Below are 20,020 nucleotides of genomic sequence, written 5' to 3' on the forward strand. Positions count from 1 at the left end.
GCTGTGCAGGTACGAGAGCAAGAATATATGAAAGTCTGTATAAATTCAGCTGAAACTGACTGAGAGCCTATAATTTCTCTAAAATTTGTAAACTACTTTTTAAATACATAAAATTAGAGAAGAATAAGAAAGAACTCAGTCTGTTGCAAAGAGAAGTTTTTTTTTGATGAGGGATGAAGACTACACTCATCTGTGGGTATAAGGACAAGTGTTCAGACTGTTAGAGATTATGTTAGAGATGATATAGCAAAGTAGTGGCTGTAGATTCTCATCTAAGATCCATGACTTCATGAGCACTGAGTACTTAGCTGGTTGTCAGAAACCAGGCATGGTTTCTCTGTTGTTGAGCAAGTCTTTTTTTAAAAAAATATTTATTTATTATGTATACAATATTCTGTCTGTGTGTATGTCTGCAGGCCAGAAGAGGGCACCAGACCTCATTACAGAAGGTTGTGAGCCACCATGTGGTTGCTGGGAATTCAACTCAGAACCTTTGGAAGAGCACTTAGTGCTCTTAACCACTGAGCCATCTCTCCAGCCCCTATTGAACAAGTCTTAAGTCCAATTAGAGAACTGCTGGTTAACACCAAGGTATATATGTCACTGCTGCTGTGGATCCCAGTCCCGGTAGATATATCTCTAAAACACTCCCATACATAAGGTTCAGGGAGCATTGCAGATGAGGGGGCAAGAAGAATGTAAGAGCCAGAAGGTCAGGAAATGTTCTGTGATATTGTGTCTCCTAGTAATGTCAGAAACTACACCCATAAAGTCTCAGCAACATGAATGTCCAAACATGAGCTGAACAAGGACATGCCAATGTGGATGGGGAAATTTCAGGAGGCGTCTACCCTATGCAAAGAACAGTATTCAGCTAATGAATGTAGAAAGGGGGAGAAATAGTCTCCTCCAGAGAAGAGTACAGTTATTCAGTGTCAAATGGCCAGACCCAAAAGCATACATACATGCAAAATTATACAGACTTAGCAGATTATATTTAAGAACATATATGTATATGCAAATCTGTTAATTCAATAACAATTAATGAAAAAAGAGAGTGAAGTTGAAAGAGCGCATGGAGGGGTCCATGTAAGGGTTTGGAGAAAGGGAGGGATAAGTGTTTTGATTATGTTGTGATCTCAAAAAAGGAACTCAGGTGCCCGTATGAAAGGTTGACTCAATGCACATGTCTGAATGAACTTGAATGTTCTAATGAGTAATGATAGTGAGGGAGCAGAATTAATTTATGGTATTATGCAGGAGAAGGTGAGGAACAGGAGGAGGAGAAAGAGAAGGGAGAGAGAAGGAAGAAGTATAAGAGGGAAGGGGAGAAGGAAGAGGGGGAGTTTTGGAGGATGAAGGAAAAAAGGAGGAGCAGAAAGGAGGGCAAAAGGAGGAAAAAGAAAAGATGAAACAGAAAACAGACAGCTTGCCCCTCTCTTACACAGAACATCATTCATAGCTGCATAGGACAGGATGGAATTAGAAAGCCATCATTCTTCAACTACCACAGCAAAGGTTGAAAAGCTAATAAGAGTAGTGGGATATATGCTTAGTCCCAAGGCTTCCTCCACACGTTCCTTATCAGCTACATGGGAAATTAACGCTTGGCTGTAAATCAAGAGCTGGGGAAGCATTCATTCCAGGTTTCCAACGACCATCACCACTGTGGGGCTGTTCCTCTCACTGGATGTCTAGATACAAATCTCCAGGCAGAGCTTTTGACTCAGTGGATCTAGACGAGGCCCTGATGGTATTTGTTCTGTGGTACAAGATTCAGAGGCCACTGGTAACCTCCAGGCCCAAATCACATGCTTATGGCTGCCCTTCAGGCTTTTAACACAGTTATAATCCAGTACTTCTAGAAAGTTCCTCTGGCTACTACATATACTGTCTACATTTGTGGTTGGGTTGGTTTGGATTAGGTTGGGTTTGGAGGGGTTGGAATTCTTCGAAATTTTGGAGGCATATTCGTCTACCTGAAAGCCTACTGCATATTTCCAGGACAAAGCACTCACTCTGAGGTTCCCTATCAATGAACATGAAACATCCATGCTTACCTTTATGAGACTCCTTGATGTTGGAATTCTGGGAGTTTATCATCAGTTGAAGAAAATCCACTCTTTGCTGAAAGAAAATGAAAGATTCAAGATAAGTTGAGAGGTCAGAGTGAGTCACAAGTGCTGAACTAGTCACCATTCTGAGAATAATATTTAGCTAAAATCTAGAAGTCTGGCTATGGTTCCCAAAGTCAACGATAAACAAAAATGTCCATGCACATGGTTTGGAGAAAAGAATGCTTTCCTGAGTGACACTGGCTGTGTGTCCAATGACTTTGGTCTTTCTCGTCTTTAACCATGAGTTGTCTGACTTCTGCACAGTCCAGGTGGTCCCTTCCATTTGCATGTGTGCTCACACAGTAAGAAATTCTGGACTTCAATCTCCTGTCCTCCCATATTAATCTCAGACTGTTGTCCTTATCGAGGAAACTTGGAAGCACAATGACTGGGAGAAGCAAGCCTGAGCTCCCAAAAAATAAAAATTAAAAATAAAGTGGACTAAACTGTGCTGGGTAGAATGAAATGACCTTTATGAAAATGTGTAAAATAATAGGGTTGGAAATGAAGTGATTTCTTGCCAGTATAAGGTCTGGGAAATTAAAGGACCTGGAAAGAATTTTTAAGTAGAATAATTTTCCTTTTGGGAAAGAAAAATGGCAATTTTGTCTCATTTTCTAAATTTGCATTAAGTGATGCATTAAAATTGTACATGGAAATGGAATTAAATGAAATTTTGATGCACGCATATATTGAATGTTGTTTAAATAAGGTTAAGCATATTTTTTTCAATATCCATTACTCATTAATGATGAGAAGTTTCAAAGTCCATTCCTCTATAGTTTTTGGATTTTTTTGAATGGCTTCAGCAAGCATAGAAGTACAAATGTCTAGCACATAAGCATATGTCATTATAAGACCAACAAGGAGATGGTTGGTTCACATAGGAGATCTATTTTTTACTTTCTGCCCAACTTTTTACTCTGATGTGGACTAAGATCACTGAAGGCTTAACCCTCAAAGAAATGAGCCATTAATAATGTTTGTTCCTGTCTGGGTGTGATGACCCACACCTTTATTCCCAGCACTCAGGAGCCAGAAGAAAGTGAAAACCAAAATAATAATAATAGTAATAATAATAATAATAATAATTGCTCCAGTTGGGATCTCCTGATCCAATATCAAAGTCATAAGTTCTGTTTCTGCTGTGTAATTCTAGAATAAGATTAAGCTAGATACCCAGGGCAACTTGAGCCATTGTTCAAGAATGGCATGTTTGCTGACCTTATGGAAGGGCCATTGTTTTATCCCCAGTACTGAAAAATAAAAAAACTTTGATTTTTTTTGAGTTGTATTCATACAGTTTTCCAGAATTCCCCTAATTTACATCCCCACAAATCATAAGCAAGGAATCTCTTTTTACTAGCATGCGGTAAAATTTTTGCCTTGAAGTATTTATTCTGTGCTAAACTAATTGCCAAGCATATCATTAATTTTAAACAGTTTTCCTAACTCATTTCATTTCTCTATTCACAATCACTACGCTCTTCATTCTCTTCCAAATGTCAAAAATCCCCTGTCCCTAAACTACACTCCTCCATCTGACTTTCAAAGATGCACAGGAAATACACACACACACACACACACACACACACACACACACACATATATATACACACATGTGCATATTTTTATAGAGAGGGAAAACACATTATCAATAAATGAAAGTCCTCATGTGAGCAGCTATTACCTTTTCTTTCTCTTGCATGCGATTCTCTTTCATTCGTTGCACAGAAGTTTTAAAAAAGCTTATGACATCTTTTGGAAACAGGCAGAAACCTAATCCATCAAGTATTGGGACAAGGAATGGAAAGAGTGCTAGACGAGAAAGAAAAGAGAAACTGTGGTGAAAAGACAAATTTGACCTAGAATTATTGCATTTTTCTGATACTCAGAACAGTAAAATTTATCAGGATCTCAATTGAGACTCTGTCTCTTGGTCAGGTTTCAGGCCACTGCCTGGAAAAGGGCATGTCAATGTATGTATGACCACCAACAAAGAAGTGATATCAATGGATCTTGACTCACAGTGTTAGGGTTAAATTCCTTGACCTCTTACCCCTTGATATGTTGGACTAAGGTCTTCTTGGATTGATCAGGGTTCAGTCCAGTGCTACAATTAATCAAAGTGCTCGAGAAAGAACTTCCAAGGCTGAAAAGATGGCTCAGTGGGTAATGTATTTGCCTTGCAAATAAATGTGAGGACCTATGTTTGGTTCCCATATTAAAAGCCAAGAGCAGTGGCTCAGCAATCGCAGTGTGAGAGGTGGAGAAATGAATTCCTGGGAGCTTAATGGCTAGCTAACCATGGGCAAGTTCACCTAACTACTTGGTGACACTCCAGGCTAGTGTGAGAGACTGCCTTAAACAAAAGGTAGCAGATGCCTGAGGTTTTCCTCTTATCTCTGCACACTTATGTATACCCATATACGCAAGTGCACCTACCTGCCCACCCATGAATACACACACACATAAATAACAATAATAATAACATTAACCAAAACCGCAAAAACAAAGTAAGCTTTATAAAATGGAGACAAAATAATAAGCAAAAGGGAGTTTATGGGTATTGAGGAAACCCTGATCTCATGCTTTATAGCATGTCCCACTAAAAGAGAAGAGAAAACACACTTTAGGCAGAGAGAGTGTGGATTCTATTGACCAAAATGCAAACTAATGAAATAAAAAAAAAAAACATGGAGGAGGCCGGGCGGTGGTGGCGCACGCCTTTAATCCCAGCACTCGGGAGGCAGAGGCAGGCGGATCTCTGTGAGTTCGAGACCAGCCTGGTCTACAAGAGCTAGTTCCAGGACAGGCTCCAAAGCCACAGAGAAACCCTGTCTCGAAAAAACCAAAAAAAAAAAAATGGAGGAAATCAATGAAAACAAAAGATGCTTCTTTGAAAATATCTTCAGAGTTTGCAAAACATTAGCTGGGATTGTTCTGGAATTAGAGTGATGGCTTAGATTACTAGCATTCACAGTGAAGTGGGAACCAAAAAATGTCATGAAAAGCACAAGGGCATAAAAATGAATCCTATTAATGGTTGGAGAACTAAGACAATAGCTGCAATTACACAACTTACTGGAATATACAAATTCTTAGAAATACACAAATTATAGAAACTAACTCAGAAAAAACTGCATACCATGCATAATATACCTCTGACGTAATGCAAGGTTATTTGTTGCAAATAAAATACAAAGAGACCCATAGTTTTCCTCACAGTCTAAAGAAAATGGAGAACTATGGTAAAAAGAAGATTATCATATAAACGTGTTCCAGGATCATACTTAATCTTTATCTCCTCCTACCTTACCATATGTACAGAATTAAAAGTGCTCCTGATTTTTTTAAATTTCTAGCCACAGGAAAATCCTAAAATCAGAACTTTGTGATGCTGAGTTTTAATAGATATTAAGGAAAGCATATGCCATTTCTTCCTGAACACTTTCAAAATACAGAAAGGATGTGAAAACATCTCCAAAATTCTCCTTAAGAAGAACAGTGTCCTAATACTAAGACCAGACAAATATTTCACAGGAAAAGAACTAAAAACTAATATCACTTGTAAATGTGGTTGGAAGTTTTTCAGCACAATGTTAGTATACTGAATCAAGTGACTATAAGAATTTTATCACCCTAACTAGGTAGGATTCATCTCGAGAATTCTCTGCTGTATAATTGAGCATAGCAATGCTAGTGAAAATGAGCAAAACAGATGAATAAATGCAAAACATTTGAGAAAAGCCAATTCCCTTCTGTGATTAGACAAATCTTTAATTAGTTCAGTGCATTATGTTAGACATTACTATATAACTGGGCACCCTTGGGTAGACATCCAAAAACAACCAAAATGTGTGCTGAAACACAAACTTCATTGCAGCACTATTTACAACAGCCAAAAAGTCAAAACATTCCAAATGTCCATCAGTCACAAACAAAACGTGGCATGCATGTCCATACAGTAGAATATGATTCTGTCATAGAAGAAATGCAATAATGATGCATACTTCAAGATATAACATTTTTAAAATATACCAATTTGAAAGCCAGACACAAAAGGTGACATTATACTCTTCTAATCATATGAAGTGTTTAAGAATATGCAAATCTGAGCAGTTAGAAAATAGATTGCTTTTTGCTTATGCCTGAGGTAGATAAGGAGTAATCATTAAAAGTACAGAGTTTCTGGGATGGCAAAAAGATTCCACAGATGACAATATTGATAGCTGAAAATATTTTAAATATATTGGAAACCATCTTTTGGCCTAATTAAGTGAGATACTTACAACATATGGGGATTATATTTTACTACACTGTTACAAAAAAACAGAAAGAATGAAACATTAGGTCACGTACTCACTGTGAGGATCAATGGATCGAAGACATCAAATTTTAAGAGCTTCTTGATTTTTTCCACAAAAGGGTCCTGAGGATTGTTGAGGGAATCAACATTCACTCCAAACGATGTGGAAGTGATCACATCCATGCTGTAGGCCCCAAAGATGCTGGAGAGAGAGAGAGAGAGAGAGAGAGAGAGAGAGAGAGAGAGAGAGAGAGAAAGAGAAATTAACAGCTACACCTCTTCCTACTCCACCTAAGATACATAAGGTGTGAAGTAGGAGTAAATTACTGTACTAGTACTTACTCTTTCATGCTGATGGGATCCCCATTCTCTGATTTCTTCCTCATGTTTTTCACCAACACATCTGCATACTGCTTAATGATGGGGAGCATCTATATGCAAAACAAAATACCATCCATAGTGAGATGAGGGGCTCAGTTCCTAGTAGACACAGTTTTCCCAAGGACAAAGCAAAAGGTCCCATTAACACGAAAGAATATTCTTAGGAAGTTTCAGCCCAGAGCCCAGAGGTCACTGATTGGAAAAGGGCTGTGAACTTCCATGTCCCCTGATGTGTTTCTCATATTTACAATGACCACCTTATTATTTCATTACCTCCTTGAGCTTTCCACTGGTGAAGGTTGGAGACAGCAATGCTCGGATTCTCTTCCATTCTTCATTCTCAGCAACGGAGATGGCTTTTTTCATAATTCCCACTGGACCAAAAGTCTAGAATTCAAAGCAAAAGAGATGTTATCCTATAGAGTTTTGGGTAACTGCAAGGCTGTGGGGAACAAACATCACTTATGTACAAACTATTTAGAACTATGTCATTAAATGGTACAGGAAATGTGTGTTTCAAATGGCTCACTCTTTAGGAAGCTGGAGGAGAGAAAGGAGGGTCTGTCAGAGGTGGAGGTTCAATAAAGGTAGGATTGAATTGATCAATGTATTAATTTTCATGCATTTTTATCATGCCTAACTCCACTAATAATATGTAATAAATAAATGCAATGGAAAAATATTAAGCATATGTGTTGTATGGAAAGTCACAAAAACTTAGGAACAGCAGCTAAAAGTGAGCACAACTGTGGGAGATTAAAGTTTATAACCTTTAAAAGTAAAGGCACACTGAATATTCTATTCACCATTGTTCTGGAACTCCCAGCTAGCACAGCAAGTAAAGACAAAATAACATAAAATTTATGTAGAAAGAAAAGACTTTTCTATTTATTAATAAAATAATGTTAAGATAAAGAATTCATGGAGGACATAAACAAACAAGCATCTGGAACTTACAGATGAGTCAATGACAAAAACTCAGGCACAGTAAGGTAAGTAAGGAAAATGCAAAACCTCATGAAATACGCAATGATTTTCACAATAATTCCAAAGAAAATGAAACACTTTACATATAAATCTAACAAAATCTAACAACAGCCATAAAAATGCTCATTAAAAAAACAGTGAAAATTTGAAGGAATAAAGAAACAAAGTATTCACAGATCAAAACAACATAGATCTAACATACATGGGAAGTAGAAAAAGACAAGATCTCCTGAGTAAACTGGGATCATGGGAACCTTGGGGAAGGTTTGAAGGGGAGGGGAGAGTCAGGGAGGGGAGCAGAAAAAAATGTAGAGCTCAATAAAAATCAAAAAATAAAAACAACTGCTGGGGAGATGGCTCTGATGGAAAGATCCTTGTTGCTAAAGCATGAGGACCTGGGTTTGAATCTGCAGCAGCCACATTTTAAAGCATGTTGTCTATGGTCATGGGTGCCTGTAACCCAGTATTAGGGGAATGGAAACAGGTAGCTCTGGCCAGCCAGAGTAGCCAACAAGGCAGGGTAGTCAGTAAGACACCTAACATCTTCCTCGGGTCCTCTGCTGGTTCACGCAGGCACACACATTGTACATACACATATATACAACTCTCACAAACAGAAGATTCAAAATACTAAAGTACTGTGCTTTAGACACACACACATGCACACACACACACACACACACACAAAGGAGTTTCAGTCCGTCATAAAGAGGAGCAAAATTATATCATTTCCAGGAAAATAGATGGAATGAAGACCATGTTAAGTGAAGAAAGATTCATAAAAACTAGTATCACCTATCAATGTTAATAATAGATTTTTAAACTATGTACATATAACAAAACATTATAGAGATTGGACCAAAGGCTCAGAACTTAAGAAGATTTGCTGCTCTTACAGAGGACAGGAGTTTGGTTCCCAGCATGCATCAGGTCACTCATAAATACCAGTAACTGTGGCTCTGAAGGACACTGCACCCTCTTCTGGCCACTGTGGGCACCTACACACATGTTCACATGCACACACGCACAGAGAGACACATAAAACACACACATAAACAAATATAAAATAACTATTTTAAAAAGTCACAAGAAAACCCACTATTTTGTATGATAAACATATGCCAATGGTGTAGGAACTAAAGATTAAATGCTTTCCAACTAAGAAGAAAATACAAGTTCTGTGTGGCAACTCTATAGACTAGGATATGAAAACCTTGCAGCAAACGAAAAATTCTGCATCTTTTCTACTGGTTATACAGAGGTGCACAACTATATATGCATAAAGTTACATGCCTGTATGCACACACACTACAAAATAAGGATGTGTAAAATTGCTACTAAATAAAATATATAGGTTATACAAATTTTCTGTCACAGAAACCTACTAAATTTACAGTTATGTAAAACATTGAGACAAACAACATGAAGAACAAATGGACCACAGTTAGACATTTGACCCAATGTCCTATGAAATTATAATTATTTCATGATAAAAACTAAAGTATTGACAGGCTGTGGTGGTGCATGCCTTTAATCCCAGTTCTTGGGAGACAGGGGTAGGCAGATTTCTGTGAGTCTGATGCCAGCCTGGTCTACAAAGCAAGTTCCAGAAAGCCAGAGCAGTTACACAGAAAAACCCTGTCTCAAAAAAAAAAATAATTACTAAAATATAAATGGGGCACTGGAGAGATGGCTTAGTAGGAAGAGTACTTGCTGTGTAAACATAAGGATCTGACTTTGAATATCAAACAAATACTTAAAAAGCTGGATATGACCCCATGCAACTTTAACCCTAGCTCTGTGAGGAGCAGAAACAGTGCTTGCTGACTGACAGCCTAGCTCCAGGTTCAATGAGAGACCCTATCTAAAGGGAATAAGGAGGAAAGAACAGAACACGCAATGTCCTCTCCAACTTCCATATGTGTGTAGGGTGTGTGTAGGCACATGTGTGCATATAATTCACGCATCAAAAAGACCTTACTATATAAACAAATAGAGATTACAATATTTTAAATAAATGCCTACCCGCCGATTTGTGAAGGTAGAATAACATTCCTTCACCAGCACTGTTTTGATCATGTCTGGATCCGTGATAGCCAAAAGAGGGTTTCGGCCCTCATAAAACCTGCATTGGCAAAGCAAAGAAGATTAAACCCAATCATCTGGACTTGATAGTTGGAAGCACGCCCAGGAACCCAGAATCTGATCAAAATGTTATATAACTAACATCCTAGTTATACAACATGCTGCCACATGAGAACCTGCTGCAAGTCAGGGATTCTGACCATGGGTCACTGGTGTCTCATGAAATGAAGTATAATGTAGCTCATTCAGGAAAGAAACAAATGCAAAATAGCTCCACAAAGAAGCCATAATCAAAACTAAATTAGAACATTTGCTAAGCCTGGATGAATATTGCCCACATACTATTTTTTATAATTTTGCATGATCAAAATATCAGATTACCAAAAATGATATTAAGTGAATGGAAAACTGAAAGTGAGTAATTTAAGTACAAAATAGTGGATTATTCAGACATTGGATTGAAACTCAGGTGAACCATTCCCTGAACCAGCAAGTCCTGGAGAAAAGTCAAATTATGCAACTTTCTCAGCCAAATTCAGTATGTGAGACATATGAAACGTTTGGTAGAAAAATCTCCCCAAAATCTTCATAATAAATAGCTAACACTCAAGATCCTGTGGGTTTTTGTCAACATTTCACATCTTCCCTGTGGAAATTGACAGAATACTTACCCCCACATTTTCCCATATTTTTTATGACATTGTATGTCAAATTCCCAGAAACCCTGGAAAGAGAAAAAAATCCATAACTATGTTAAATACACTGTCCTTACCTTTCGTTGGGATACAAATGATTCCAATCTTACAAAATCAGGCTTACTATCCCTCAGTAGCACTGAGAGGGACGTTCTTATTCACAGCTTTCTGAGTGGAAAGGAATTAAATGCTAGAGGTATTTGAAATAGGGATATTAAAGATTCCCACATTATCTCCCAACTTTGCAAATGTACAAAAACTCAGCCTTGGTTATGAATAATTGTTAACCCCATTGTACATGCTTGGGGTTATTAACTATGAATAATAACATGTTTATAAAGACTTTGCTTCTCTACATGCTGTCAGGAAAATTCTCAAACTCTCTGAATTGTTCCTTCCATAGACACAATGAAGAAATGGAAACTAAAGGAATGTCAATGAGATCCAATGAACTCCTTATTCAGCATCGTTTTTATTTATTTTATGACCACTTCCTTAGAAGACTAATAGAATCATGACACTGAAGAAGTCAGGAGCCTCTTTTAATTTAGAGTTTTTAATGTCAGGCAAGTTACTGAGTGAGAAAGCAAGTGAATAAGGAAGGCAAAAGGGTGACTGAAGAGATGGCACAGTGGTTAAGAGCATTACCTGCTGTATCAGAGGACCAGAGTTCAGTTCCTAGCACCCACATGGCAGCTAAAGTCAGTAATTTTAGCTCTAGGGAGACTCCTTTGTGGGCATCCAGCACTCATACACACACACTTATAAGCACATAAAATACTCATACACATAAAAATGTTTTAAAAGTAGCTGAGAGAATTTGCCTTTATGGCTCCCTGGAAACATAAGAAAATAGGGAGTTGCCTCCTCTATACAGAACACAACAAAGGAAAATATTTTCTCCTCCACACATAACATTGGTGATTAAATACTTGCTCTGAGTCTCTAAAACTTAAAAAGAAAACCTCTGCTAAGTTTCACTTATATTTTGTTTATGCCAATAAAAGTTCCAGAACCATGACTTTCCCTTGCTAGAATCTACACTGGGGAAAAAAAGAACATTTCCTTTCAAGGATCACAAGTCTGAACATCAAGACCTCAGCATGCCCTTGTGGTACGATTGAGCATCCTTTGGATATATACCATGAGTGCTGATATGACAGAGGTCTGAGTTGATCAACTGCGCCAAACCAGATTCTCCAAAGACTAACATCAAGGCCTTTGAGAAGCTGATCTTGCTTCAGATGGAAGCTAAACGTGATTTTTTAAATGTATCCTCAGTTCTACTCAAGATTTTATCTTTTTATTGATGGAACTAAGCCAGTCTTGGCAACCACAAGGGGAAAGACAGGGAGCCCAATGAACACTCACCTTCCTGTATGCAAGAATTGACCCAAAGAAAGGCAGAGGTTTGGGCCCAGGAATTCCCAACTTTTTAAAAAGTCCATGCGAATGAGTTCCATATCTATGAAGTGAAAGAGAAAACTAGTACATTGGGATTGCCATTGTATGTTATAGTGGCTCACCTGTCATGGATATAGACACTATAAAATTCAAAAGAAGGTGCAACATATAGGCAACAAATAACAACAAAAACGCCAACAGTAATAATTATTTTTGGTCTTCACTTCTCTAGAGGTCTCCGTGGGACTCTCAAAAACCTCAAAGGTTATCATAAAAGGTAAGTAAAACTTTGGGGGTCTAAATCCTAAAGTTAATGTGGAGCACTGGACTGAGCTACCAAGGTCCAAATGAGGAACAGAAGGAGGGAGAACATGAACAAGGAAGTCAGGACCACGAGGGGTGCACCCACCCACTGAGACAGTGGGGCTGATCTATTGGGAGCTCACCAAGGCCAGCTGGACTAGGACTGAAAAAGCATGGGATAAAACCAGACTCTCTGAACACGGCAAACAATGAGGGATGATGAGAAGCCAAGGACAATGGTACTGGGTTTTGAGCCTACTGCATGTACTGGCTTTGTGGGAGCCTAGCCTGTTTGGATGCTCACCTTCCTAGACCTGGATGGAGGGGGGAGGACCTTGGACTTCCCACAGGGCAGGGAACCCTGACTGCTCTTTGGACTAGAGAGGGAGGGGGAGAGGAGTTGGGGGAGGGGGAGAGGAGTGGGGGAGGAGGAGGGAAATAGGAGGCAGGGAGGAGGCAGAAATTTTTTTTCAATAATAATAAAAAAGAAAAAAAATGAAAAAAAAATCCTAAAGTTTATTATTAATCATTAATAAATGTTTGGAAAATTGAGTTTGAATGTTCATGTGAAATCCAAGCTGAGTTCTTATGTATCATTTTTCTCACTTGTTTTTATTTAGAAAATTGATTAGATGCTAATCAACTATCCTTCTAGCGATCTTCAGTAAGAGCCACACCCCGCAAGTGTATTTGAGAGTTCTCTCTTAAGAGAAGAGGCATATTCCCCACTTCCTCCTAACTAATACCTGAAGGTATTTCATTTCATCACGGGCTCATCCTCTTCCTTCTCCGCCTACACTAAGATATTTGCATGACTGGACAGACAGGTATATCAAACACTGATGATTTTTTTAAAAAACCTGATAAGCAAGTTTATTTCAAAGCAAATTGCAATCTGTGCCATGTTTTTATGCATTAGGCTCCTGTTCCTGACACTATTGTGAACAAATGAAGTCGCTGTAAATACATCAGTTCTCACAAATATTGAAAGTAACAGTCCCACTTTAACTCTTTGAAGGAAGGTGCTAGGATTACCTCAAAGAAATGCTACAGCTGAACAGAAGGAAATGAAAATTTTAAGTTAATTGCAAAATACCATCAGATGGAAAAGATGTTGTCACAATACTTTAAATGCCTATTTCTTTACAGAATAGCTACCTTTAAAGTGAAGCTATCTCTGAATTTTTCATGTTCACATCACTATGAGTTTCTACCTTTCCTTCGTAGAAAATGATGACAGAAGTTAGATGTGAGGGAGCATCTACTACCCGCAGACTCATAGGCAGAGAGAGACAAAGGAAAGAGAGAGAGACAGAGAGAGGGAGAGAGAGAGAGAGAGAGAGAGAAGAGAGACAATACGGTGGTTCTCATCTTCCTAATAAAGTGATCCTTTAATACAGTTCCTCATGAGATGGTGACCCGACAACCATAACATTATTTCGTCGCTACTTCATAACCATAATTTTGCTATGGTTATAAATTATAATGTAAATATCAGATAAACTGGATAACTGATATTCGATCCCTGATAAACATTCATTTGACCTAAAGGAGGTCACGACCCACAGTCTGAGAACAATTGCAGTAGAATGAGCTGGGGGTGGTGGCCACATATGCTTTGAGTTCTGGAACTCAGGGTAACCTCTCTCCTGTCCTCACAGGAATCCCTTCATTGGAAGGAAATTCTGAGATGGATGTTCTTACTGAAGCTCCCAGAAGCACTTAAAGGGAAAATATTTAACATTCCATTTGTTTCAGAGTGTTCGATATTTTAGAAGACCAGTAAATCTCATAGCCAGGAAGGAGTAACTCCTTATGCTGATGCTATGAACTTGTAGGGGAATGGTGAAGGGAAAGAACCAAAGTCAGGTCTCCTTTACTCTAAAGATTCATCGTTTAATAGTACTAGAGAGATGCTTAGTGGTTCAGAACACTTGTTGCTCTTGTTGAGGACCTGGGTTCAATTCCAGAATTTATATAGTGGCTCACAGCCAGATATCTGTATGTAACTCCAGTTATGAGGGATAAGATGTCCTCTTCCAACCTCCTTGGGCAACAAATACACATGTATATGCACATACATACATGCAGGCTAAACACTAATATAAAATAAAATGACCTAATGTAATTTTTTTTAAAGACTCATTACTTAGAAGCAAATAGCTCATGATACTATAGGTAGCAAGACTGAGTTTGGGGAAGACAGAGAGCTCCAGGGAAGGCTAGCAAAACAAGGAATAATCTCAGCCTACCATATGGCCGTAGCTATAAACAGTCCTAGAGGGGAGAGAAGGGAATAGAAAAGAGCCCTGTGCACATGGGACAGCACTATACATCTCCGACATCAGAGGACACAGGTGAAGATGGAAAAAAGCTCCTCCTATCCCCACAATCCTGAGATCTTGCAGAAGAGACCTCCCAAAATACACAGGGACCAATTATGTGTCATCCACGTCTGCTGAGCTCTGGTTGGTTAATCTGGGGGAAACCTGAGCCCCAATCAGAGTATACCCACGTCTAACTGATGTCTCTCAATCCTCCTATCTACAGAAAATGGAGCGGAGTAGAAGAGTAACGTGCTTTTATCCCCTTAGAAGGATTTGCTTAAGACCAACAGCAACACCTTAGGTCTTTGTAGCATGGCACACTCAAACAACATTCCCTTCATTTTCTCTTTGGAGAAAAACAAGGAGAGGAAAGAATTATCCAATTCATCTTCCCAACTCCTGATCACTGAGGCGAGAAGCCTGGGCAGTTTACTCACAGGTAGAGGAGCACCAGGCTGGTAGCCAGGAGCATCCAGGTTTCCATGGAGAAGTTTGGGATCAGGTCCATTGCTGCTTCTTTAATCAAGTCTCTCTTTTGTGCTTTATTCTCAGCTGTTTGTGCTCCACCTTGCAGGACTGAGCCTGATGAGCGTCCTTTCCTGCTCTGCTGTGACTCGAAAGGAGAGCCTGCAGTGCTTAAGTATGGGAAAGGGGTGGGGTTGAGTTTGCAGTCAATGAAAACACAACTGTGCCCCACCCACAATTCCAAGAGTCAGGCGCACTCTCTAACTTTGCAGTTGGCATCATGCCATGAATGTACCCACTTTCAGCTTTGAGCTCATTTGCCATGAAACATTAACCAGAAAAAAATGCAAACGGTGATTTTATTGTCACTTAGGGCAAAGGTTACTTATCAGAAACTTAAGTGAAATCATTGGCTTTAACTTTCCTCCAGCAGTTCTGTCCATGGTTGCTTTCTGTTGTGGTTAAAAACAAAAACAAAACATTATGACCAAAAACAACCTGGGGAAAAGGGTTTATTTCGTATTTCAACGTATAGTCCATAATGAAGGGATGTCAGGGCAGAAATACAAGGCATAAATCTGGAGGCAGAAACGAAAGCAGAGCCCATGGGCAGAAGCCTCCTTACAGACTCGCTCCCTTTGGCTTGGTAAGGGTAATTTATTCTCCCAGGGAAATGGTGCAAAAAACTGGAAAGGGCCAAAATCTCAAAGGCATGAGAGTCTCCCACACCCATATAGACTACTTACATAGTGCTTTCTGAGTTATTTTGGGAGGTGTAGTATCTCTCTCTCTTTCTTTCTCTATGTGCATGTGTGTGAGAGAGAGAGAGAGAGACAGAGACAGACAGACACACAGACAGACACACACACACACACACTGAGAGAGAGAGAGAGAGAGAGAGAGAGAGAGAGAGAGAGAGAGAGAGAGAGAGAGCTGTTTTGTTGCATGCAGCCCATAGTCCATTGTGAGATAATTTTATGGTTTTAATGAAAGTGGCCCCTGTAGGCTCATATATTTGAAATCTTCCACAGCTGGTGGAACTGTTTGGGAAGAAATAGAAGATGTGGAATTGTTGGAGGAGGTTTGTCACTGAAGTGGGCTTTGAGGTTCCTAAAGCCAACACCATTCCGAGCTAGCAATCTTCTCATTGCCATGATTGGATGTAAACTCTCAACTCTGCTCCAGTGTCATGGCTACCATGCTCCCCACCATGATGATCATGAACTCACTCTCTGAAACTAAGTTGCCTTGGCCATGGTGTCTCTTCACAGTAGTAGAACAGTTACTAAGAGAGAGGCATTTCTATCCTTCCTCTACTATTGGTTTTCCCTTATGCCAGTCTTGATGCCTCTGGAACCTCCTTCCCTGCTCTTCTCCTATATCAGGTGTAGCTGTATAAGTTTATTTCTACATCCTCTCCTGTATCCTATCATTGTCAGGAAGGTAGATGGAACCAGAGATCTCAACATAAAGCAAAATAAGTCAGATTCAGAAAGACAAACATTGCATGAAGAATCTTTTTAGGTTTTACTTTCAGTCATGTTAGGGTGGGTACACATGCACACCCATGGGTGAGAGTACCTGCAGAGGCCAGAAGAGTACACTGGCCTCTAGAACTGGAGTTACAGACAGTTGTGAACCATCTAACATGGATGCTGGGCACCAAACTCCAGTCCTCTGTCCTCTGTAAGAGCAAAAAGTGCTCTAAACCACTTCCCTATTTCTCCAGGTCCCGCCAATGGACCCTAACAAACAAAAGGCCTAGACAAATAATAGTTATAAAGGAATAGAGAGGGGACCATGGGAGGGTAACAAATGTGAGTACTTAGAGGAAATATGATCAGAGGATCTTACTGAACTCCCTTATATTTTTTTACAGTTATGACACTAATAAAAAAGGAAAGTAGGAAAACTGCTTGAGAACATTTCAGATACTGGCTGCACCTCACTCGTCAAAGATTGCTTTGGGAGCTCTAGGGCAAAGGGCTCACACAGAGCCACCTTGCTATTTCACAATCTCTTCCTGTGAAGATGAACACAAACAGCTATGAACCCCAGATAAGGAACTGGAGACAGATGGAAAAAAAAAAACAACCAATTACACTAAGTCCAATTTGGCAAACTAACTGGTTCGGGGATTACTCATAGAAGTGGGGGTGAGAAGTTCCTTATAGGATCAGGGATAACTCAGAGAAATCACCTGAACCCTGTCCATCCATCCCAGCATAGATGTTGACTCAGAAAAAAAGAAAAAAAAAAACTGTTTGAACCCTGCAACCCTCTGTACATTTTTCAGGCAACTTAATAGGCCATAGAGTCTCGTCTCTTCAGCAATCTTACAAAGTTTGAGAGGTGAGGGATTGTACATCTGATCAGTTTCAGGGACTAACTGAGTCTTTTGAGTCGTTTACTTCCTGAGTCTTAATGGGCCTCCCTTTAGAAGTTCCTGAGTGTTTTCCAAATTCATTTTAGGAATCCTGAGTTTTCAGGCATTTCCTTCCAGGCATGACTTAGAAAATTGCTACACAACAATCCAAACAAGTATTTATCCACATTCAACCAATAGGCTGTTCACAGGATGTCACAGCTATGGTCCAACTGGCCCTTTAACTGCTATATCTGTTAGCAGAACTTGTCAGCATCTGAATTCATAGAAATGTAGATTGTGAGCATTGTGGGGGGCACAGAGGCTTCCACAATACTTCACAGGAAAGCTAGAGGCCAAGCACTGTGTTCAAGTCCTAAGCCCTGTGGCAGAACCCCCACAAAGGCTCTGGCCAACCCAAGTGTGGCAAACATGGCTTTGACAGGTCTCACCTTTCTCCCCAAATTCCTCTGTGATGCCAACGTGACTGGCAGACAAGGCTGTTGAGGCAGGGTTGTGTCTCCTACCATATTATGTGAATGACAGCTATGGAGCCCACGGACTCAACTCAAGATCCAATGTCTGAATATCATGTGGACTAGGTACACCTCTTTCATAAGAGCAATATCTCTGTAGAGGAAGGGGGCTTAAATAAAAGTGCACATGCAACTTACCTCTGGAATCTCTGGGATGGAAAAGCCGTACACAAAGTTATGAAAGAAATGGAAACTATCTTGGATATTAAAGCCACACATGGAAACCTGAGATATATACAGACGAACTAGGGTTGAAATTCCACTTAATTCTCATACATTTCTGTCAGTTTTTTCAGTTCACTAGGCAATGTCACATAGAGTCATACTGCTATCCATATTTTATAGGTGTTAAAACTTGAGTTTCAGTGACTGTCAGAAGCTTTATAATAGCAATTTTTAATTTTTTTTAGATTTTTTTCATTGCATGTGTGTGAGTGTTTTACATCATATGTATATATGTCCACGATGAGCATGCCTGATGATCTAGGAAATCAGAAGCTAGCATCCAATCCCCTGGGATTAGAACCACCAGTAGTCTTGAGCCACCATATGGGTGCTGGAAGTACTGAACCTGGGTACTCTGGAAGAGTGACAAGTGCTCTTAACTGCTGAATCATCTCTCCCACCCCACATACCATCTTCTATGACCACAAAAACATCATCTATTAAGTGAATATGGAGGGAGATTTAATTCGTCTAGTTGGGTCTGGGGATATGATTCAATTGATAGAGGCCTTGTCTATTATGCCCAAGGCCCTGAATTTGATCCCATGTACATGATATAACCTTGTGGAACAAACCTGTAATCCCTTGGGAGGTAAAGGATCAGGAGTTCAAGGTCACCATCTGCTATATAGTAAGTCTGAAGCCAACGTGGATACATGAGACTCTACCCAAAAAGGAAGGAGCTTGAGAGATAGCTCAGTCAACAAAGTAACTTCCTTGCAAGAACGAGGATATGAGTTCAAATCCTCAGAACATACACAAAAATTTACATTTAGTTGTGTGCCTGTAACCCTAGCCTGGTGAAGACAGGCATATCTCTGAGGATCACTGGTCCATCAGCCTAACCTAATCAGTAAGTCTCTAACTGAGTGAAAGACACTGGTTCAAAACATAAAGGCAAACAGAATGGAGAGATAGTTGAGTGGGTAAGAGCAATTGCTTTTTGTTGTTTGGTTTTGGTGGTTTGGTTTTATTTATTTATTTATTTTAGACATGATTTCACTATGTAGCCCAGGCTGGCCCCAACCTCACTATGCAGACCAGCAAGCTAGCTTCGAATTCACAGAAATACATCCAAGTCTACCTCCCTAATGCTAGGATGAAAGACATGGGCCACCACCCTGGGCCTGTTTGCTGTTCTTGCAGAAAACTGGAATCCAGTTTCCAGCTCTCGCCACAGGAGGCCTGGGATTCCCCCCCACAGCGCATGTGTCTTCTAGAACTAATACTCATTCTGATCATGGCAGGGCCAAACCAGGAATCAAGTCAAGGCAGTGTAGGGACACTGTGTGGAAGCTCCCTTTCTTCCCTCCCAACCAAAGAGCACAGAAAACATCAAAACAGGAAGAAATTAATGAGTCCTAACTGTTGACAACTTAATGTCTTACCCAAATCTAAAACACTTTTTATACTTTTTTAAAATTTTTGAGCTCTACATTTTTCTCTGCTCCCCCCCCCCTTTTTATACTTTTAAGATGTAAAACCAGGCTAGGTGAAAAAACTCAGTGTATGCGGTACTCACCACATAAGTTTGAGGCTCTGAATTTGATCCTCTAAAATCCACGCATAAAGAGTGGTGCCTATGCCAGATGGTAATGGCTCACGCCTTTAATTTCAGCACTTGGGAGGCAGAGGCAGGTGGATCTCTGTGAGTTTGAGGCCAGCCTTGTCTACAAAGTGAGTTCCAGGATAGCCAGGGTTACACAGACAGAAGCCCCGTCTCAAAAATAGAAAGAGAGAAAGAAAGAAAGAAAGAAAGAAAGAAAGAAAGAAAGAAAGAAAGAAAGAAAGAAAGAAAGGAAGGAAGGAAGGAAGGAAGGA

General features: G+C 39.6%; 1 protein-coding gene across 1 annotated transcript in view; it reads right to left on the reverse strand.

Annotated features, from left to right (window-relative positions):
- The window catches only part of LOC101996747 (cytochrome P450 3A9), a 38,894-nt gene that overhangs the window by 10,772 nt on the left and 8,102 nt on the right, over positions 1-20,020 (reverse strand). The window contains exons 2-10 of the mRNA XM_005367063.1: positions 15,046-15,243; positions 11,946-12,039; positions 10,551-10,603; positions 9,820-9,919; positions 7,081-7,194; positions 6,769-6,857; positions 6,480-6,628; positions 3,808-3,935; positions 2,061-2,127 (exon numbers count right to left, since the gene is read on the reverse strand). Of these exons, the coding sequence (XP_005367120.1) occupies positions 2,061-2,127; positions 3,808-3,935; positions 6,480-6,628; positions 6,769-6,857; positions 7,081-7,194; positions 9,820-9,919; positions 10,551-10,603; positions 11,946-12,039; positions 15,046-15,116 (865 nt within the window). The 5' untranslated portion in view covers positions 15,117-15,243. The remainder of the gene's footprint in view (positions 1-2,060; positions 2,128-3,807; positions 3,936-6,479; positions 6,629-6,768; positions 6,858-7,080; positions 7,195-9,819; positions 9,920-10,550; positions 10,604-11,945; positions 12,040-15,045; positions 15,244-20,020) is intronic.

This window comes from Microtus ochrogaster, unplaced genomic scaffold (genome assembly GCF_000317375.1).
Source record: "Microtus ochrogaster isolate Prairie Vole_2 unplaced genomic scaffold, MicOch1.0 UNK16, whole genome shotgun sequence".
Classification (NCBI taxonomy): domain Eukaryota; kingdom Metazoa; phylum Chordata; class Mammalia; order Rodentia; family Cricetidae; genus Microtus; species Microtus ochrogaster.